A 21,620-nucleotide genomic window follows, 5' to 3' on the forward strand; every position below is an offset into this window, starting at 1 on the left:
CCCATTTGTGGGTCATCGATCTCAATCCCTCAAGTCGCTCTGTATGTCTTTGCCACCATCGCCGACACCATCGGCGGTCTTGGCCTAATAGCTAGGCTAGTAACAAGGAAAGAGGCATTTATCTATCACTTGAGAATCGATTAAGGCATGAAGATCTTCCTCCACTGATAAAAATCGTACCGATCTTGATTGAGAAATCAACCTCGGAGTTGAAAGGGTTGGTGTGGCGAGAAGTGAGAACACCTTCAAGCCATTTATCCATCACCCTGCATTGTCGAAGCCATCCTTCTATATCTCCTACAGATCCAACCCATTGAAGAAAATAGGGCTACTTACGTGTAGATCCTAATAGGTGGACGTATTGTCTAATAAGTCTTATGAGAAAATTTTGTCATAAAAAAAGTCACTAATTGTAAGTTTTGGCGACAATTTATAAAAATCATGACCAAAAAAAGTCACTAATTGTCTATTTTTAGCGACATATATTAAAAATTGTCACGAAAAAATTATCACTGGCAACAATTTTACCAAGACTTATTTTCAATAGGACTTGATGTGAATTAAGTCTAACTATTAGGACCTATTGGTAGTTTACCCAAAAAAATATTCATACGTACATCTCGATTAGCACATATGACTGTAAGCCTTGTGGTGGTGATACCACAGAGCAACTCATCAATAGCCATAGGCTAAGGCTAGGGCTCCACATCGATTAAGTTGCCACCAGTTTGACTAATTTGATGGTGGGTCCACTGTCGTTCTATGGAAACAAGCCGACCACGCTTGATCTTATTGTTAGGCTGGGGATTAGAGCTGGTGGAGCCTCCACTGCTGGCTTTTCGGCTTTGTTTACTTCCATTGGAGATGGGCTTCATGTTGCGGTGGCCAGTGGCGGAGCTAGGAAATTAAGTTAGATAGGACAGTTATTAATTATAATTTGTTATTTTAAAAAAAATCATGATCAATATAAAGATAAGAATAATTTTATAATAGTGTGTAATACATCGGTGCGGGATGGTAATATTAGTTTCTAATTTTGGCACAAAAATTTACCAGGTTTCAAAATTCCTAATTTTAGAAAATAAAAACACATTTATAGCACAAAATATTATAAAATCTATTTAATTTTTATTTGACAAAATTTTTTAAATAGATCTTATTGGTTATAAATGATGTGTTTTGAACGTAAATTATTACATAGTCTTCGAGTACCATATGGTGTTGCCTATGTGATGCTCAAAATATGAGAAATCACAAATTACACTAAATAGTTTGTCAACTACTTTAAAATAATGACTTAATTATATTCAATCCATAAGATGTCGTACTACACTATTGGTTTAAACTACTACGTAAATACATTTTGTATATACCTACACAACAAAAACAAAAAAATTTCAAAATTGGAAACATTTGAAAAAAAAAAATTAGTTGATAATATTGGAAACATCTGTAAAATTGTAATTAGAAACATCTGTAAAATTTTTAGCGACCAAGATTTGGTCGCAGATCTTGAAATGACCCCGTTTTGAATGTTATTTAAGTAAATGTTGATTCAATACCGACCAAACAGTTTAGTAGGGAAAAAATTGCCCTATCACCCGAGTGAATTTTTCAAACTCTTTATACAGTCACTCCCGCGCACCACTCCTCATACGCACCTCATCGTCGATTCTCCTGCTCGATTATGTTCAACAAAGTTGCTCCTCCTCCGTCATCGCAGTCGCCTGTGTCGATTTTTCGACCAAGCATCAGTGGCGCTTCGAGAAGTACTTGGGCCTCCATTGTTAGGTATGTATTTTTATCTCTGTTTCTCTCTCTCTCTCTCTCTCTCTCTCTCTCTCAATCTTTGTAGTTGTGTTCCATTACTCCTCTTACTCACATGGTTGCTCTCTCTTTTCGCACTTAACAGTACCACCATCACCATTTTTCTACTACAACCAGTTCGCCTATCTTCAAACAACCCCGACATTAGGTATGGGTCCTCTCTCTCTCTGTCGCTCAATTTCTCTATTTTCCTTTGTTTTCCCTAATTGTCAAAACCAATTTTTTTGAAAATCCCTAATTTTAAAACCCTATTGAGTGAATGCTTGAAGGGATGGACTAAAATCATACTCACCAGATAATGCAAAAAATGAAAACTGATATATATATATATATATATGTATATTCTTGTTTGTTCTGTAAAAAAATAGTTGCCATTGTGTTTAGGGTTCAAGTAATTTGTGGATTCTGTTGTTATTGTGCTTTTTTGGCTCCAACTGGGAATGCTTTGTTGAAGTGTTGATCACCATTATTTTGAGGTTCCATTCAACAGTGTAACAAGACTTGTATGTGCAAGTTCTAGAACTCAATTCTTCCTGTGAGGTTTCACCCATCTCTTAAAGACTTCTCAAAAACAATGTTTCCCTTATGTGTTCTTGATTGGTATTCAAAGGGTCGATCTATCTCAGCAATTTGATAAACATGGCTAGACCTCTCACTTTCGAAGTGACTAGTGTCATTGCAACACCATCTTGCAATCTTATAGGTGAGAGATAAGAATGGCAAAAGCTCCTTACTTTCCCCTTTTCAGTTCATAAGCACCACGAAAGTATCAGGGGGACTCCGGTTTCAGCTTGAATCGCCAGAGTTTCTAGCAAACCAACCAAAATAAACACGTTATACATGGTGGGATGCGTGAGGAGGTTACTGCATAAGCAGCTCTGTTCATGGCTTAACAGTAAGCCAGCTTTAAGAGCCAAAAACAACTTGGTGAAATACTTAATCAACGGCATAATACATTTCCAAACTCAGGTTTATAGGTACGAACATATCTACAGCCAAAAGTGCTTTTACACAACTCAGAGCAATTTCAGGCTTGCTCAAAACCATGTTCAGTCATTAAAATGAAGAGGAATAGTTCTCAATTATGTAAGAGTGGAAAGATCAACAACATAAATGATACAGCAGCACAAACATTTAATGTTATGTTGTTCAGTGCACACAGATGACCAAAGCTATAGCTATTTTTTGTAGTAGGTTCTTAGGTGCTACACTACTCACTGGCCTTGTAGGCCAAATGGTATTTGGTTGGTCTCTCAACTTTGATGTGAGGGGCTCAATTCTTGTTGTCTTGCCTAGTCAACAAAAGAAAAAATTCCTACATATTACCTTACTTTTGTGACCTAATTATACATCTGAAAATAAGAGGAATTATTTAAATCTGACTAGGTCATGAAATAATCAACAGTTTGCATTGAAGCTATATGGCATAGGTGGTCATTTGGTTTGAAATGTTCAGTTCTTCCAGAGAAAACCTTTCGAATCATAGTGGTTATTTGGTTTGAATGCTTTGTTGAAGTGTTGATCACCATTTCGAATCATAGTGATCGACCTTTTGAATTATTATGTCTTCAACATGTGTCATTTTCTTCAGATCAAGCAGCACAGACCAAAGCATTCAATGAAATGAAGCAGACAGTCCCCTGAAATGAGTTCCCAAAAACTTGAATTATCACTATTTCTAGTACCAGAAAACTTGACTTATCAACTCTTGTTTTAATTGCAAGTTAATCCAAACATATGTCCACATACACCGAAAAGAAATTTTTTCATACTTAAATGCACGCATGCGTATGTTGTTCACTTATTCTTCTTACTTATGTATTGATGTTTATGAATGATGTTTATGAATGAAGTTTCTTGTGGGTGTTATTTTTGGAGTCATAAGGTGCATTGATGTTTATGAATGAAGTTTTTTCATTTGTTTAGAACCATACACATTCATAGGTCACTCAAATCATAGATTTCACCTAAACTACTTTATGAATTATAGCGTTGACAAAAACAATTAATTGTGAAAGTCAATACTTTATTATAGTTTTTGTTATCTATGTCGTCAATATCACTGGCAAATTTACATAGATGGATATATATGAAATTAGGATGCTTCATGGATGTTCATTTCTTATGTAAATGTTTGTTAATTATCAATCTTGATGTATATGTCTATACGCATTTTAAAATTTGTGCGTATCCATGTGCTCATTGTGCTCTTTGCCTTTGATTATGTTAAAATGTAACAGAATGGCTCCTGCGAAAAAGATGCACCGTATTCCTTTACCAAAGAGGGCATTGATTGAACCATACTCATCCCCGACCGATACACTTACACCTGCTCTTGAAGGTGTTACAGCAGATGGATCTCAGACTATTGCACCATCTCCGTCTGAAAGTAATGCATTGTCAAGATCTAAGACTGTTGCACCATCTCCATTTGAAACTAATGTACGAGCTGATCCATATATGCAATATCGATGGACTGTTGCTGATCCAACGACAAAAGGGGCTGTTGTACAAGCTGTCCGGGTATGATTCAATTGCTTTCATAGTGTGGATGATGGAAACAGTCCTGTTTTAATTTGCATATAGGAGCTCATTTGTTTTCTTTGTTTACTTTGTTGGTTATGAAAGCTTGAAAAAGTCTAATTAGCTTTATTGTTGGATTAACTCTCCCATGTAATAAGATTTATTGTTGAGATACAAAAATATACATAAAACTAATTAGGATACAAGTATGTAAAAATGTATTCACTATTAAATTGCCTTTAAAATCCAAATAACAGAGCTTACTGCTAATACGTTGGAGAAGCTGTTCTTTAACTCCCATAAAGAAGGTTTTGATTGGACGAATGTTTTCCAATAAAATAAGACAAACTCATCTCTTTGTTGTCTTTTTTCTTTTTCCCTTTTGTAGCTTGAAGGCAAACTCATAGTCAGTAGCACACTTGGCTGAAATTGAATAACAGTTTGGTGCATTGTTAAAGAACATTCTGGGGTTAATTTCCCTTTTAACAGTCATATTAACTGTTCCTCAATATGTGTTTTTTTTTCATTATGGATTAGTTAATTTATTTTTTGTTTTTAATAGTCATATTAACTGTTCCTCCGTTTTTTTTTTTCATTATGGTTCTAGCTGATGAGTTGATTAAGGTTATGGTACTCCTTAAATGATAATGGCAGCAAGGCTGGGGTTCATTTTTGGATTGCCAATTTATTTGATCAGTTATACACGGTCGGATTGCAAAAGCTTTTCAATTTTTTTCATATGGCCATTTAGAAACTAAAACAATGAAGTTTTCACTCTTTAAGGAAATTACAAATCCATCACAAGTTCGCTTCCTCTTTTCAGGTTTTAATTATGTGTGCGTAGATTTTTTAATTTTTTTTCCTGAATTGTTTGTTTTGTATATTTATGGGGGAAAATGTCCATCTATAGAGATCACTACTAATTTATTTGAAAATATTATTAGTTAATAATAAGTCATTATGTGAATATTGCAAACTCCATAATGCAGATATGATATTTTGGTATATTCGGCTAGTTTAATTTTCTTTACATGCCTTCTTACTTTCCCCATTGCCTAATAAATCTATTCAATCCTTTTATTTTTTTTCCCTTTTTCGTTCTCTTTTTTGATTGTTTAGACTGGAAAAAAAACTAAGAATTGTTATTGTTTCCTAGTAACAATACTGCTAAGAAGTATTCTTCTCGTAGATATTTGTTTGTGAAGTTACAGGCTATCATCTGCCTCTCATCTAGCCAGCTGACAGAACCCCAGCCAGCTGACAGAACCACGTAATTGTCATGCCCAGCTCTGTCCACACCAGTTTGGCAGAAAAAAATTAGGATCTTTAATAGTTACAACTTTCTGTCATATCAACAAAATATGCACAATGGCCTTCTCTTCAAACAGTAGATGATACTCAGAGGCTATTTTTTCCCTTCTAATCTATCAATCAAGCAACGTCTCACTTCCTGTTTAAAATTGGCTCTAATGTGCTATGTAGTTTCCTAAGACCCAAATTTTAACTTATCTCATAAAAGGCAGTTCATTCACGAATTTCACAACTCTCTCTCTCTCTCTCTCTCTCTCTCTTACACACACACACACACACATAGACACACACAAAATAAAGGTCTTTCCATGCATCAATAACTTCTTGTAACCTGTTATTCTGCAAAGTGGTGACAAGGAAAATCATTGCCATTTTACTATGTGATTCTATGAAGAGATATTATTAGAAAAAGTGACTCAACATCTTACCTATTATGGATTATTTTCAATTGCATCAGAAAATTCACTATTAGAAAAACTGTGAAACAAAACCAAGGCATAAAATGGCATGCAAATGAACATATTTAACTGAAGGGACAGACCTGAAGTTCATGCCCAATACTGAACATATCGAGTAAAAAAATAGAGATAGAAAATAGTATCAAAAGAAACCAAGTAATGGGAAAACAACTACAAATTGTTTCCATATGTAATGGGCAAAAAAGAGTATACATCTTGTTCAAGGGCAAAGCAACGCTCATGAAAAGCTTGCTTCTTTCTCTCTAAGGTAGCCTGTAAAATAGCATTTCCTCTAGCCTAACACAGATGGTAGCCAAATTTTGTTTTTGCAATCCTGTGTCACAAGTCATTCTTTGTAATTTCAAGCCTTTGGATAGTCAGTCTACAAACAAGTCATCAAATCTATTTGTCAATAGATAGGTTTCTATGTCTATATATACATATATACACACACAAAAGGTATTGCACCATATAGCAAAGCCATGACAATTAACTTGCATTTAACATTAAAATGATATGGTTAGCAAATTCTTTCTTCACATATTGAACTATGAAAGTGGTGGATCATATATCATGGCAAGACTATAGGGAGTCTTCTCCCTCATTTAAACTAGTATAATGACACCATTTTAAGGTTTTCTCACTCTTGACAAATTTTCAGCTTTTGACATTACATCAGTTAAGTTACTTATTTGGTTTGTATTGATTGTAGGATAAATTTGAGATTGGGGAGAATTACGAGGAGAATTCACTATCCCATCAAGTTGTGGAAAGGAAGTGTTATGCGTTACATAAAGATTGTAAGGTATGTTATGATTTAGTTATTAGTTAGTACTGTTATCATTGTTTAACTATATATGTAACAAACCCTTACAATATGGATTATGTAGCGTCGCTACGACACCGGGAAACTTAATAGGAGCAAGCTACCCTACAATCACAGTAGTGGGTCGCGATCTTTTCCGGCGGCGATGAGCATTGAGGTGAGATGTGTGTCATTGATTTTATTAACTTTATCCACACTTATTTCATATGTTATCATATTAATGAAGGAGTGTTGATCTCAGTGTTTGGCAGATCATAGGTGAAGGAAAATGGTGGCTTCTTGCCAGATATTTGCGATTTCTACAAGGACACTCATCAGCACAAGAAGACAAAAGAATGGATTGATCCTATATGCGGTGCTCTACATGCAAGTATTCCAATCATTTGGACACTTATACTAACTACTGTGTTTGATTTATATTAACAATATTCCAGTGTCACAATTACAAGAGCAAATGACGATGGTGCGGGATGAGTCTATCGAGTTTGGAACGCTCATGACACAAGAGAATATATCAAGAGTGGTTCTTGGAAAGAAGAAGGGATACCTGAGAGGTTTTGGGGTCAAACCAAAGCCCTCGTCTTGTGATTCTGGGTTGAATGCGGCATCACAAGCACGTGAGGAGCACTTGAAAAGGCTTATATCCAAGTTGGAGATACTACGTGCGGAGCAGCAGAGTGACCGTGAGGAGCATCAAAAAAAAGAAGAGGACCAACAAATAAAAGATGCAGAGAATGCAAGACAACGTCAAGAGATGTAGGGGCAGATTTTTGGACTTCAAGGCATGGTGGTGCAAGTTTTGGAAATGCTCAATCCATCAAAGTCCCCACCATAGCTACTCATGGTAATGGGTAAGTGTGTTAACCAAATTGCATTATATTTATGTTCAAAGTCAAGGCAAATAAACGTGTTATGAGAATATTAGAGAACCAATTGTGAGGCAAAAAAGGGGAAAACAGCCCATTTGGGGCCAAACATTGGAAACAGCATCGAAATAGCCTCGATATCATAATAGGCACCTCGGCCTACATTAAAAAAATGTGTGAGAGGAAGCAGCGCATTGATTGGACGCATGGTTAAAGAGTTAGACAAAAAAATGTGAGGAAAAAGGAAAAAATGGGCCTTTTGGGGGGCAATATAAACTAAAAAACCCCAAACATCCTGGAGATCATCATGGTCACCTCCGACTAGATTAAAGAAACTTGTGGGACCAAGCGGTGTGTCGATAGGACTAGGGTTGAAGCAGGTGAGAGAGGTGAAGAGTCTGTTGATGCAAGTGAAGAGTCTTTGTTAGATAAAACGGGATATTTATGTTGGTTTGCCTTAGATTTTTTTTAGCCCTGTCAAGTTTTTTCCTTGTTGGGTGTTCCTAGTTTCCTAGTGGTATGGCGTTTATGAAACCTTCTATTTGTGGCTTTGATGAATGGAACATTAAGTTGACTCATATAATTTTAGGATGATGTTATGGAAAGAAAGAAACCCACAATCTACTGAATTACTAGTAAAGACTAGTATCCCTAATTTTCATGATTATATTTTTAGAGCTGCTTATAATTTAGCTAGTTAATTGAAATCTTTTAGCTTTAGAAATTACATGGACCGAATTTCATCAGTTTTGCATCAGATCTTAAAAATATTGAAGGCAAACTAGTCGGTGTCTATAGCGTTAGGTTCTTGGGACTTCTGTTACAACTAGAAGCTTGTTTACTGTAAAGCTTTATTCAATATTTTTGCTACAGTATCTAAACATTGAAATGGCTTCTCATTCCCTAACACTTTGGAAAATTCTATCGAACTTTCTTTTGTAGGAGACCCTTACAGGCACCTCATCCAAGGTTGCATTTAATAATATATTTTCAATAGATTTGAGATGTGGTAAGGGTTTGTTTGTATTTTTATGTCATAGATAAGCAAGCTTCTTCTCTACTATCTCATAGAAATGTAGACTATAACACTTGGTAAATCAACTATCAAACATGATTTTAATTTAAGGGAAAATCCTCTTTATCCCTTAAGGGTTTGGCCTTGGAGCACTTAACTACCTGTCAATTAAAAATACCATAGACTCCTCATGTGCTTTTAGACTAAATTGCAACACTAACTCCGTAATCTTAATACCTATCTACTTTCTTCTCATTCTCTCTCTTCTGTTATATATAATATATTTTTTTTTATTCTAATTACAGGTTAACCAAATAAATTATTAGCCTATACACCCTAACATTATAATTTATTTTGTAAGTTATATCTTAATTTATAATTTAATCATATTATACACATATAACATTGTATATATAAATGAACAAGTTTTAGGAAACAATACACTGGAGTTATTCAAATTGGAAGACATATTTTCGGTACTGGAATTGATTTTCAGGACTAGAATGTGTGATGGTAGTGGGTGCTATTGGGTTTGTATAGAATGGTGGGTGAGGGGTGAGGGAATGGCAAGGCTAGTGGGTGAGGGGAGACGGGGTGGGCTAAGTTGGGGAGAGGGGTTGACAGGAGATGGTTGTGGAAGTGAAAAAGGATTATAGGGGTGGTGGGTGAGCAAAGTGAGTATTGTAACGGATCTAGATGAGATGAAAGGAGATGGCAGGATAAAGGGGAGCAAGGTTTTAAAAATGGGCTGAAACTGTTATGTAACACCATTACATAATATTGCTACTATAGCGACCCCGGTCTTTTCTCTTTAGATTATTGTATCCGGACTTAGGCTCCGTAGATCCTGTCATTATTTATTGGTTGTTGTTGTCCTTTAATCTCTTTGTATTTGAAGTATAGGTTGTGTTGGACGGGTCTGGTACAGGTTGGTTGAATTTTGATGCCAATAGGTGATGCCCAGATTTTGGCCTTCACGCTCGAGCGGAAGTTTTAACGCTCGAGCGGTCCCTTCGTTGTTGCTTCTCCGCTCGAGCGGGATTTTTGACGCTCGAGCGGGATTTTCCATCTCCCAGTATTTTGCTCTGCAGTTCTTCCGCTCGAGCGGTAGTTTTTACGCTCGAGCGTGATCCCTTGTTTTGCTCCTCCGCTCGAGCGGGGAGTTTGACGCTCGAGCGGGTGCAGCGCCTGCAAAACTTCTGAAAGGGTGCAATCGACGCTCGAGCGGCTTTCTTCACGCTCGAGCATGATTCTGTGTCTTACGCTCGAGCGGGGCTTTCTACGCTCGAGCGTAGAGTCGATTATATCAGTCCGTGATTTCACTTTTTGGATCACTTTTTGACCTACCTTTTCTTTCTTAACCTTTAAAAACCGCCATTTGAGAGTTTCTCTCTCTACTCTTACCTTCTCTCCAAGATTTGATCTATTCCTTGTGGTCTTCTACCCTAGTTCTTTTGGAAGAAAGGTAGAGCTTCGCGAGATCTTTCTTTTAATCTGAAAAAGAGAGGATTCGGAGCACTTTGGATTTTGGGTCACCATCTCCATCTTCTCTATTTCAGTTGTGATCTTCAAGGTAGGGATTTCCTACTCTATTTTATAAGCTTTGTTCTAAGTTTTGGTATTTCAAGATGTTGGGGTTACTTAGATAATTTTGGGAAAAACCCTAGTTGTATTAATTAATTAATTTGTAAAATTAATTTAAGGGAATTGGGGAATTTGGTTAAATTCATGAAATTGATGAATTCTTTGATTAAATGGTGTAGTTGGATGATTTAAATCACTCACCTATTGAATTGTTGATATATTTATTTCCAGTCTAGAAATAACTGTTTTGGGCTATCGGTGGAGAATAGTCGTGATTGTTGTAGACATTGCATGTGGATTAGGAATAACTGAAACTAATCACATTGGTTAAGTCATTAATTTTGACTATTGCATTGATACAGAAAATACGTGTATTGATTGAGCATTGCATTTGCATATTGTTTGGGAGGAGATAGGGGATGTACTCCACGGTTTAGGGGAAGATAGGGGATGGACCTCTAAACCGGATTTTTGTTTGGGAGGAGATAGGGGATGGACTCCATTAGCACCATTTTTATGTGTGCTTATTATATTGAAGTGTTTTTACATGATTATTGATACAGCACTAAAATGTGTATCAAATGGGAAGTATGAAGTGTTTTGATATGAGCATGAGTCTCGTTTGTTTTGTTGATATTGGAAGTAATGTGAATATGATATACAATTCACTGTTGTAAGTTTGGCCAGGTTCTGAGCCATGTTGATAATAATGGAAAGTGAAATGTGTCTTAGACATTAGTGTCATGAGACTGTTTAATGATAAAATTGATTATCTTGGTTAACCATCTATTGAATGCTATAGCTTTATTCAATGCTTATATTTGGTTTAGTATTTTTCTACTGGGCTGTGGCTCACCCTTTATGGGAACATCATTTTCAGGTTCAGGTGATAAGCTACCTCCACGGACTTAGCCTGGAAGGATTTGATGTTTGGAATTTTGAAGACTTGTCTTTAGTTATATGTTTTATTTTGTTATTTTGAGATTTCATGTAAACATTCAAGCCTAGGGCTTAACTTGTAAATGAGTTAGTACTCATCCTTTTTGTGTCCAAGTGTTAGCTTGGAAAGATGTAAGCCCTTAGGGCATTTATTTTGATGTTGCAGGATGTTACATGTGATGTCTTTCAATAAGAATACTCTGATGAATAACTCAAATGATTCATTTTCTTTTATAAATGCATGTTAATGTTATGGTTATTATGGGTTTATTTTGAGGGCGTTACAACTTGGTATCAGAGCGTACCGGGTTTGAATACTTTGGGTACGTGGGAAGTGATTAGTATCACAATGGGTTCGTCTCGTTTGATAGAGACTTAGTGTAATGTTATATGCTTACGTGATAATATGTTTATGTGACTATGTGGGTATGGAATGTAGTTTCTAAGATGGTGATTTGACCCTTGAGTTTCTAGTAGTCTTGTTGGAAAGGCACCTGATCACTGCTGCTTCCAACCGGAACTATAGTAACGCTTCGGGACTATTATTATCCAGGAATGAAATTCGTAGGTGCTTATGTGATTATGTGCTTACGTGGAATGAATTATTTTGTCCAATGCATTAGGACGCGAGTGTTTAGTTTCGGCACATTTATTAATGTGCTAACGTCTTTGTTTGTTTCCTTTATTAGGATGTCAGGGCGAGGACGAGGACGCGGTAGGCGTGGTAGGCCGGGTAGGCAGGAGGTACCGGTGCCAGAGGAGATTCCGGCAGTTCATGAGGGAATTGGCCAGGCCAATGTGGCCGAGCCAGTAGGCCAGCAGGCTATGGGCGCTTTAGCCCGAGAGATAGCAGGGGCATTCAGGGAGTCAGTAGGCATTCTTAGGGCTGAGAATCAAGCCCAGGTTGTTGTTGCGGATGCAGGACCTTCCTTTCTGAAGAGGGAGTTCTTCCGGTCTAATCCGGATGAATTTGTGGGTGATCCTAAAGAGCCGCTTAAGGCAGACGAATGGCTCGAACAGACAACGAAGACGTTTGAGATGCTTGGCATCGAAGACGAGGGGTTGAAGGTGACCTTGGCATCATTCCAGTTGAAGGGGGATGCGGGTCAGTGGTGGAAGTTCACTAAGGGGCGTATAGGAGGTACATGGGAGGCTTTTGTGAATGCTTTCCAGGAGAAGTTTTTATCTCCAGCAGTTAGGGAGAAGCTGAGAGACCAGTTCTGCCAGATTAAGCAGTCGAGTTCTTCAGTGGCCGAGTTTGAAGCTGCATTTACTAGTTTATCCAGGTTTGCACCTGAATTGGTGGCGTCTGAGGAACGCCGTTGTATTGAGTTTGAGAGGAAGTTGAGGCGTGGCCTCAAGCTGAGAGTTGGGGGAACTATGATTTGGGATTATGGGCGTTTGGTTGATGCTGCAGCCCACATGGAAATCATGATGCAGGAGGAGGAGGAAGGACAGAAGGGCTCCAAGAGGAGTCAGGATGGTCAGAGTGATGGTAGGAGACAGAAGGGTTTTAATCCCCAACAGTCTCAGAGTAGCTTTTCTAGATCGACTTTTCCTGTGCCGAGTGCTAGTTCGGGGAAAGGCAGTCAAGGAGGCATTACCTGCTTCAAGTGTGGCCAGCTGGGCCACAAGTCTCCAGTTTGTCCTCAGAGGGGAGGAGTGCAAAGAGCAGCATCATCTGCGGCTCGATCTCAGAGCCAGAGTCAGGGTAGAGGCCAGCCACTCTCGTGTTATCAGTGTGGTCAGCCAGGGCATATGAAGAGGTATTGCCCACAGTTGGGTGGCACACCTGGTGCATCTGGTTTGAGGCAGATTCAGGGTCAACAGCCAGCTCAGTCGGGTCAGGCCTCGAGGGCCAATCAGGGGGCTTCATCGTCTCAGTCGGTGCAGCAATCTTATGCTCCTAGAGGTGAGCAGGTTGATCAGAGGTCATCTGGGCGCGTGTATGCTGTTACCACGCAGGACCTTGTACCGGCTCCATCTGTTGTGAGAGGTACTTTCTTGTTTTGCAACTCGGTTGCTAATGTTTTGATTGATACGGGTGCATCTCATTCCTTTGTGTCTGCTGCATTTGCATCTGTTTTGGAGTTGGAGTTAGCACAGTTAGCATCTCCTATTTGTGTAGTGTCGCCTCTTGGGGGTGAATTGATTTTGAAACACGGTGTTAGGGGTTGTGATATAGAGGTTGATTACCATAGAATTCCATTTTCCTTTGTAGTTATGCCTATGAGAGGTTTCGATGTTATTTTGGGTATGGACTGGTTATCGTCATACCGGGCAGTTATTGATTGCTACCGCCAGAGAGTCACTTGTTGTACCGTGAATGGTGAGTGTTTTCATTTTTTGGGGGACCGTGTTGGTAGTGTTTTGCCACCGGGGTATGTTCCGCGGGGACGGAGTGAGCTTAGTGGTCTACTTGCTAACCTTTCGATTAGTGAGGACGGTGAGACTCAGATTGTGTTGCCAAGGGTGGTGTGTGAGTACTCGGACGTTTTTCCCGAGGATCTTGTTGGTTTGCCACCGCATCGAGAGATTGAATTCTCTATTGACTTAGTGCCCGGCACGGCGCCGATTTCTATGTCACCTTATCGTTTTGCCCCAGCCGAGTTAGTTGAGTTGAAGATTCAGCTCCAGGAGTTACTAGATAAAGGCTTTATACGTCCTAGTGTTTCGCCTTGGGGAGCACCGGCCCTCTTTGTTAAAAAGAAAGGTGGTGCTTTGAGACTTTGTATAGATTACCGGAAATTGAACCGGGCTACGGTTAAGAATAAGTACCCTATGCCCCGTATAGATGATCTGTTCGATCAGTTGAAAGGTTCCCGTTGTTTCTCGAAGATAGACTTGAGATCAGGTTATCATCAGTTGAGAGTCAGGGAGGAGGATATTCCAAAGACGGCATTCCGTACGCGGTATGGCCACTATGAGTTTTTGGTGATGCCATTTGGGCTCACCAATGCACCGGCAGTATTTATGGATTTGATGAACCGGATATTCCGGGAATTTCTAGATCGTTTTGTAGTCGTCTTCGTGGACGACATTCTTATCTATTCACCTTCAGAGGAAGAGCACGAGGAACACTTGAGGGTGGTGCTTGATTTACTTAGAGCCCATCAGCTTTATGCTAAGTTTGGGAAGTGTGAGTTCTGGCTAGAGGAGGTGAAGTTCTTAGGCCATGTAGTTTCTAGGGAAGGGGTGTCTGTTGATACATCCAAGACAGAGGCAGTGCAAGATTGGGTACAGCCTAAGAGTGTGTTTGAGATCCGCAGTTTTCTGGGATTAGCTGGGTATTATCGCCGGTTTGTAAGAGATTTCTCCAGATTAGCTTCGCCTTTGACTAGATTGACTCGGAAGGGAGTCAAATTTGCTTGGAGTGAGACTTGTGAAAAGTCGTTCCAGGAGTTGAAAGTTAGACTGACCACTGCTCCAGTCTTGATTATTCCGGAGAGAGGGTTGGGTTATGCAGTCTATTGTGACGCCTCACGAGAGGGTCTTGGTTGTGTGTTGATGCAAGAGGGGAAAGTGGTTGCCTATGGCTCACGTCAGTTGAAAGTTCACGAGAAGAATTACCCTACGCATGATTTAGAGTTAGCAGCTGTGATATTTGCCTTGAAGATTTGGAGACATTATCTTTACGGTGAGAGGTTCGAGGTATTCTCGGATCATAAGAGTCTGAAATATCTGTTCACACAGAAAGACTTGAACTTGAGGCAGAGGAGGTGGATGGAATTTATTGAGGATTATGACTTTGAATTGCATTATCATCCGGGAAAGGCCAATGTGGTGGCCGACGCCCTTAGCAGGAAACCTGTTGGTGACATAGCTAGTATAGCCATCCGGGAATGGGAGATGTTAGGTGCACTTGGAGAGTTTGATTTGCTTCTGGGCGAATCCGTTGAGGCTGCGGCCTTGTTTTCTGTTGTTGCGCAACCTACACTTGTGACTCGAGTGTTAGAGGCTCAGAGGGGCGACCTTGAGGTAGAATCCCTCCGTGAGAAGATTTCTGGTGGGAAGGTTGAGAAAGGTTTGACGGTGTATCCCGACCTGAGTGTGAGATACCGAGACCGTCTGTTTGTGCCGGAGTCTCATCGAGAGGAGGTACTTCGAGAGTTTCATCATTCACGCCTTGCGGTGCATCCGGGAGGTACTAAGATGTATCGGGATTTGGGTCGCCAGTTTTGGTGGCGGGGTATGAAGAGAGATGTGGCAGCTTTCGTATCTAAGTGCCTTACTTGTCAGCAAGTGAAGGCCGAACATCAGAGGCCAGCGGGTTTGTTGCAACCCTTGCCTATTGCCGAGTGGAAGTGGGAGCATGTCACTATGGACTTCGTTGTAGGTCTTCCGAGGACTCAGCGGGGCAGTGATGCTATTTGGGTGGTTGTAGACCGGTTGACTAAGTCGGCGCACTTCATTCCTATGCGCGTTAGAGATTCAGTAGATCATCTTGCCGACTTGTATATTCGGGACATAGTGAGGTTGCACGGGGTTCCAGTGACGATCGTCTCCGATAGGGACCCTCGTTTTACTGCCAGATTATGGCAGAGCTTGCAGAGCGCCTTAGGTACTAAGTTGACCTTTAGCACAGCTTATCATCCTCAGACTGATGGGCAGTCCGAGCGTACTATTCAGATCCTTGAAGATATGCTTCGGGGTTGTGTTCTTGACTTTAGCGGGTCGTGGGAGAGGCACTTGCCATTAGTGGAGTTTGCCTACAACAACAGCTTCCAGTCTAGTATCGGTATGGCACCGTTTGAGGCCTTATACGGCCGACCGTGTAGGTCTCCTGTTTGTTGGGCCGAGGTGGGTGATGCACCTCTGTTGGGTCCGGAGTTAGTGAGGGAAACGACGGAGAAGGTTGAGCTTATCCGTAAGAGGCTTGTTACAGCCCAGAGTCGTCAGAAATCTTATGCCGACCGTAAGAGGAGACCTTTGGTGTTTGAGGTGAGTGATCATGTCTTTTTGAAGATATCACCAAGACGGGGATTGATGAGGTTTGGGAAGAGCGGGAAGTTGTCCCCTCGATTTATTGGCCCTTTTGAGATCCTTGAGAGGATTGGCGAGGCTGCTTATCGTTTAGCTTTACCACCGCAGTTGTCCGGAGTACATGACGTGTTTCATGTGAGTATGCTTCGGAAGTATGAACCGGATCCATCACATGTATTGGATTGGACCGATTTAGTAGTTGACGAGGATGTCTCGTATGAGGAGAGACCGGTTAGAGTTTTGGATAAGCGGGATCAAGTCTTGCGAGGCAAGACCATTTCTTTGGTTAAAGTTTTGTGGAAACATCATGGTGTGGAGGAAGCCACTTGGGAACGTGAGTTGGAAGTCCGCGAAAAATATCCGGACATGCTTATCGATTTGTAATCTTGTATGTAGATTTTGTAATATGGTCGAACTTTAGAGCTTTATATATATATGTCTTAAGCTGTAAAACATTGTGAATGTTTTGGTTAATGGAAATATTTTGGAACTTGTCTCGAAATGGAAGTTTAATGGAACATTGTATATGTTGAATATATTGAAAATCCTTGAAATTGAAAGAAAATTACATAGTTTTAATGCAGGTTGAAATATATGTTTGTTTTGCATACTGTGGCATGCCTCTTAGTTAAGAGATGGAATGGCCGGTGTTGGGTCAAGTTGTTTTTTATTGAGTTAACATATTGTTGGAATTTGAGAAAACTTGTTTTTAAAACCTTGTGCTTAATTTCGGGGACGAAATTCTTTTAAGGGGGGGAGGTTATAGCGACCCCGGTCTTTTCTCTTTAGATTATTGTATCCGGACTTAGGCTCCGTAGATCCTGTCATTATTTATTGGTTGTTGTTGTCCTTTAATCTCTTTGTATTTGAAGTATAGGTTGTGTTGGACGGGTCTGGTACAGGTTGGTTGAATTTTGATGCCAATAGGTGATGCCCAGATTTTGGCCTTCACGCTCGAGCGGAAGTTTTAACGCTCGAGCGGTCCCTTCGTTGTTGCTTCTCCGCTCGAGCGGAATTTTTGACGCTCGAGCGGGATTTTCCATCTCCCAGTATTTTGCTCTGCAGTTCTTCCGCTCGAGCGGTAGTTTTTACGCTCGAGCGTGATCCCTTGTTTTGCTCCTCCGCTCGAGCGGGGAGTTTGACGCTCGAGCGGGTGCAGCGCCTGCAAAACTTCTGAAAGGGTGCAATCGACGCTCGAGCGGCTTTCTTCACGCTCGAGCATGATTCTGTGTCTTACGCTCGAGCGGGGCTTTCTACGCTCGAGCGTAGAGTCGATTATATCAGTCCGTGATTTCACTTTTTGGATCACTTTTTGACCTACCTTTTCTTTCTTAACCTTTAAAAACCGCCATTTGAGAGTTTCTCTCTCTACTCTTACCTTCTCTCCAAGATTTGATCTATTCCTTGTGATCTTCTACCCTAGTTCTTTTGGAAGAAAGGTAGAGCTTCGCGAGATCTTTCTTTTAATCTGAAAAAGAGAGGATTTGGAGCACTTTGGATTTTGGGTCACCATCTCCATCTTCTCTATTTCAGTTGTGATCTTCAAGGTAGGGATTTCCTACTCTATTTTATAAGCTTTGTTCTAAGTTTTGGTATTTCAAGATGTTGGGGTTACTTAGATAATTTTGGGAAAAACCCTAGTTGTATTAATTAATTAATTTGTAAAATTAATTTAAGGGAATTGGGGAATTTGGTTAAATTCATGAAATTGATGAATTCTTTGATTAAATGGTGTAGTTGGATGATTTAAATCACTCACCTATTGAATTGTTGATATATTTATTTCCAGTCTAGAAATAACTGTTTTGGGCTATCGGTGGAGAATAGTCGTGATTGTTGTAGACATTGCATGTGGATTAGGAATAACTGAAACTAATCACATTGGTTAAGTCATTAATTTTGACTATTGCATTGATACAGAAAATACGTGTATTGATTGAGCATTGCATTTGCATATTGTTTGGGAGGAGATAGGGGATGTACTCCACGGTTTAGGGGAAGATAGGGGATGAACCTCTAAACCGGATTTTTGTTTGGGAGGAGATAGGGGATGGACTCCATTAGCACCATTTTTATGTGTGCTTATTATATTGAAGTGTTTTTACATGATTATTGATACAGCACTAAAATGTGTATCAAATGGGAAGTATGAAGTGTTTTGATATGAGCATGAGTCTCGTTTGTTTTGTTGATATTGGAAGTAATGTGAATATGATATACAATTCACTGTTGTAAGTTTGGCCAGGTTCTGAGCCATGTTGATAATAATGGAAAGTGAAATGTGTCTTAGACATTAGTGTCATGAGACTGTTTAATGATAAAATTGATTATCTTGGTTAACCATCTATTGAATGCTATAGCTTTATTCAATGCTTATATTTGGTTTAGTATTTTTCTACTGGGCTGTGGCTCACCCTTTATGGGAACATCATTTTCAGGTTCAGGTGATAAGCTACCTCCACGGACTTAGCCTGGAAGGATTTGATGTTTGGAATTTTGAAGACTTGTCTTTAGTTATATGTTTTATTTTGTTATTTTGAGATTTCATGTAAACATTCAAGCCTAGGGCTTAACTTGTAAATGAGTTAGTACTCATCCTTTTTGTGTCCAAGTGTTAGCTTGGAAAGATGTAAGCCCTTAGGGCATTTATTTTGATGTTGCAGGATGTTACATGTGATGTCTTTCAATAAGAATACTCTGATGAATAACTCAAATGATTCATTTTCTTTTATAAATGCATGTTAATGTTATGGTTATTATGGGTTTATTTTGAGGGCGTTACAGCTACCCATTACAGCTGCTTTGGCAATGTGAATCAATTGCACAATTGTAACTGCTGTCATTGTTATGAACACCTGTAACAGGTTAGAAGATGATGTTAATGATGTTTAACTATTGTAAAGTTGAACAATAGTTAGAATTGATATATACATATGAATGATGTTTTATTTACAAAATGGTATTGCTAGTAATTTAATTTGTTAATGTTTCCTTTACTTTCCACTGAAATTTTTTCATTTTTTGTCCAACTTTACAATAAAGTGATGTGCAAATATTTTCAACAAAAATTTGCCTGACATTATTTCTCATTTTCTTTGGTACAGATGGATGATCTCGTGCACGAAGCTAAATTGTACAGGACTAATTGGCAGTATAAGTATTTTTGGAAGGAATATAGATTTTTGGATAGATGTATGTATGGAAAAGATTTGGGTGGACTGGTAGTTATATTTTTGGATAGACTAGTAGTTATATTTTTGGATGGATGTGTATGGAAAATATTTGGGTAGATTACTAGTGTGTATATTTTTTGATAGATGCGCATGGATAACAATTTAAAACATAATAACAAGTAATTGTTATGTTAGATGGATGTGACTTGGATGATTATATAGATTACAAGTGGATTTTTAATTGGAGGAATATATAGTTTGAAATTACTTGTGGATGAAAACTTATAATAGTTGATGACTTTCATTAAACAGGTTCAAGATTGGATGATTTATGTATTTTGTCGAATGTTTATAATTCAGTTGATTTGAATGATTCTTGCAAATTACATATTATATTGAATGGATTGGATGAATTGTTATGAATTATAGGTTTATTTTGTTGGATGTTGGCGACCAAATTTTGAATTTGTTTTTTTGGTTTTGGAGACCAATTGATTAGTCGGGAAAGATAACTAATATTTTTGCCAACTAAATAAGGTAGGCGAGAGGGTACATTTGGCAACTAAATAATTAGTCGTTAAAATCATTAATTTTGGCAACCAAAGGATTTCGTCGTTAATAGGTCAATTGCCGACTAAAGTTTTAGTTGCGTAAACATTCTTTTTCGTGACTAATATGTTTGGTGGTGGAGGAATGTGACAATTGGCAACCAAACTTTTTGGTCGCAAAATGTGACAATTGGCAACCAAAATTTTTGGTCGCCAAAACGGGCCACAATTGCCAACCAAACTTTTTGGTCGTGGAATGTGTTATTTGCCGACCAAATTTGTTGGTTGCGGAATGTATTGCCGACCAAAGTTTTTGGTCGTGGAATGTGACAATTGGCGACCACATTTTTTGGTCGCCAAAATGGATCACAATTGTCGACCAAGGTTTTTTGTCGTGGAAAAGGAATTACAATTGCCGATCAAACTTTTTGGTCGTTGAATGTGCGAATTGGCGACTAACATGTTTGGTCGGGAAAATATAATTTTTCACGACTAAAAAATTTTTTAGTCGCTAATTACTTTCCGCGACCCTCAATTGGCGACCAAAGTGGTGACCAAAAAAATTAGTCGCGAATAACTTTTGCCGACTAAAAATAGACTTTTGCCGACCAAAAATTTAGTCGGCAAAAGTGCGAATTCTTGTAGTGAAATCAAAAACTCAAAGAAGCAGTTCCTAGAATATGGAGATAGACATAAAGAAAGTCAGAGAATCAAGGAAGATTAGAACTAAGAGTCAGGCCAGAAGTCAAGTATAAAAGAGAGAACTAAGAGTAGTTTAACTTAGCCGTTGTTAGGAGTAGATTAATAATAGCTTTTTCTAACCCCCACTTCTCTTCTTTCTGTTGATTGTTGTATTGTTTCATTTTTTTATTCTTGTTTAAGTTTTTGTAATTAATAGCAAGTGACAATTTAATTGAATAAATACATATTCTGTTCTATTCTATTTATTCTTTATTTAATTACCTCTAGGGAAGTCCTCAATCTGTTTAAGGCATAAAACTCAACCACAAAGTCTGATGTTTTGTGTTTATTTAAAATATGTTTAAGTTTGTTGATCAATCATTGTCGATTGGGCTTAAACCGAATTTTTGCTAACATAAATTGGCACGCCTGGTAGGTCCATTCTAACTTTAGAGTAATTGTGAAGAAAAAAATTGAAAAAACTAAGACTACTGACGCCAGCATAAAAGTTACTAACGAGTCAGGCCTTCTTGGAGATCCAAGTAAGAGGCCTGCTGAAGATACAGGTGTCCGTATTGGCTTTCCCTAGTTCAGGGAAAACATGGCCGTCATTGTAGACAACCAATTAGTGGCAGCCAAGTATGGAGAAGGACTGAAAGATGACTAGGATACGACTAATGCATGCCAGTACCACAGCCTAGTGGTTGAACAGATAGAGGAATGATTATCCTGCTTGGCTACACTTTTGAAATGAGACCAAAACACCTCATAGAAAGTATGATGGCCAAACTCAAGATGTTTTGGGGATTCAGCCTTACTACTAGTCCTTTACCATTAACCAAAATGGAAGCATATGTGATTAAGGTATAATTCCAAACTCCTAAGG

The 21,620-nt window shown here is 38.8% G+C and overlaps 1 protein-coding gene across 1 annotated transcript; it reads left to right on the forward strand.

Moving 5' to 3' along the window:
- The first annotated feature begins 1,544 nt into the window (after positions 1–1,544).
- On the forward strand, positions 1,545–19,746 carry LOC114259447 (uncharacterized). The gene is made up of 7 exons (XM_082921871.1): positions 1,545–1,791; positions 1,913–1,975; positions 4,068–4,350; positions 6,832–6,924; positions 7,010–7,102; positions 7,197–7,796; positions 19,437–19,746. Exons 1-6 carry the CDS (start codon positions 1,688–1,690, stop codon positions 7,287–7,289), a joined length of 729 nt encoding a protein of 242 aa, XP_082777997.1. The 5' UTR covers positions 1,545–1,687; the 3' UTR covers positions 7,290–7,796; positions 19,437–19,746.
- Positions 19,747–21,620: the final 1,874 nt, after the last annotated feature.

The sequence above is a fragment of the Camellia sinensis genome, chromosome 3, assembly GCF_055761805.1.
Source record: "Camellia sinensis isolate YWXY chromosome 3, ASM5576180v1, whole genome shotgun sequence".
Taxonomy (NCBI): domain Eukaryota; kingdom Viridiplantae; phylum Streptophyta; class Magnoliopsida; order Ericales; family Theaceae; genus Camellia; species Camellia sinensis.

What these genes read in the sequence shown, in the direction of transcription:
- LOC114259447 (XM_082921871.1), top strand. Translation starts at nt 1,688, where the DNA reads ATGTTCAACAAAGTTGCTCCTCCTCCGTCATCGCAGTCGCCTGTGTCG. An exon ending in CTGTTGTACAAGCTGTCCGG is followed by an intron (nt 4,351 to 6,831) that starts GTATGATTCAAT and finishes TATTGATTGTAG; the next exon opens with GATAAATTTGAGATTGGGGA. An exon ending in CGGCGGCGATGAGCATTGAG is followed by an intron (nt 7,103 to 7,196) that starts GTGAGATGTGTG and finishes AGTGTTTGGCAG; the next exon opens with ATCATAGGTGAAGGAAAATG.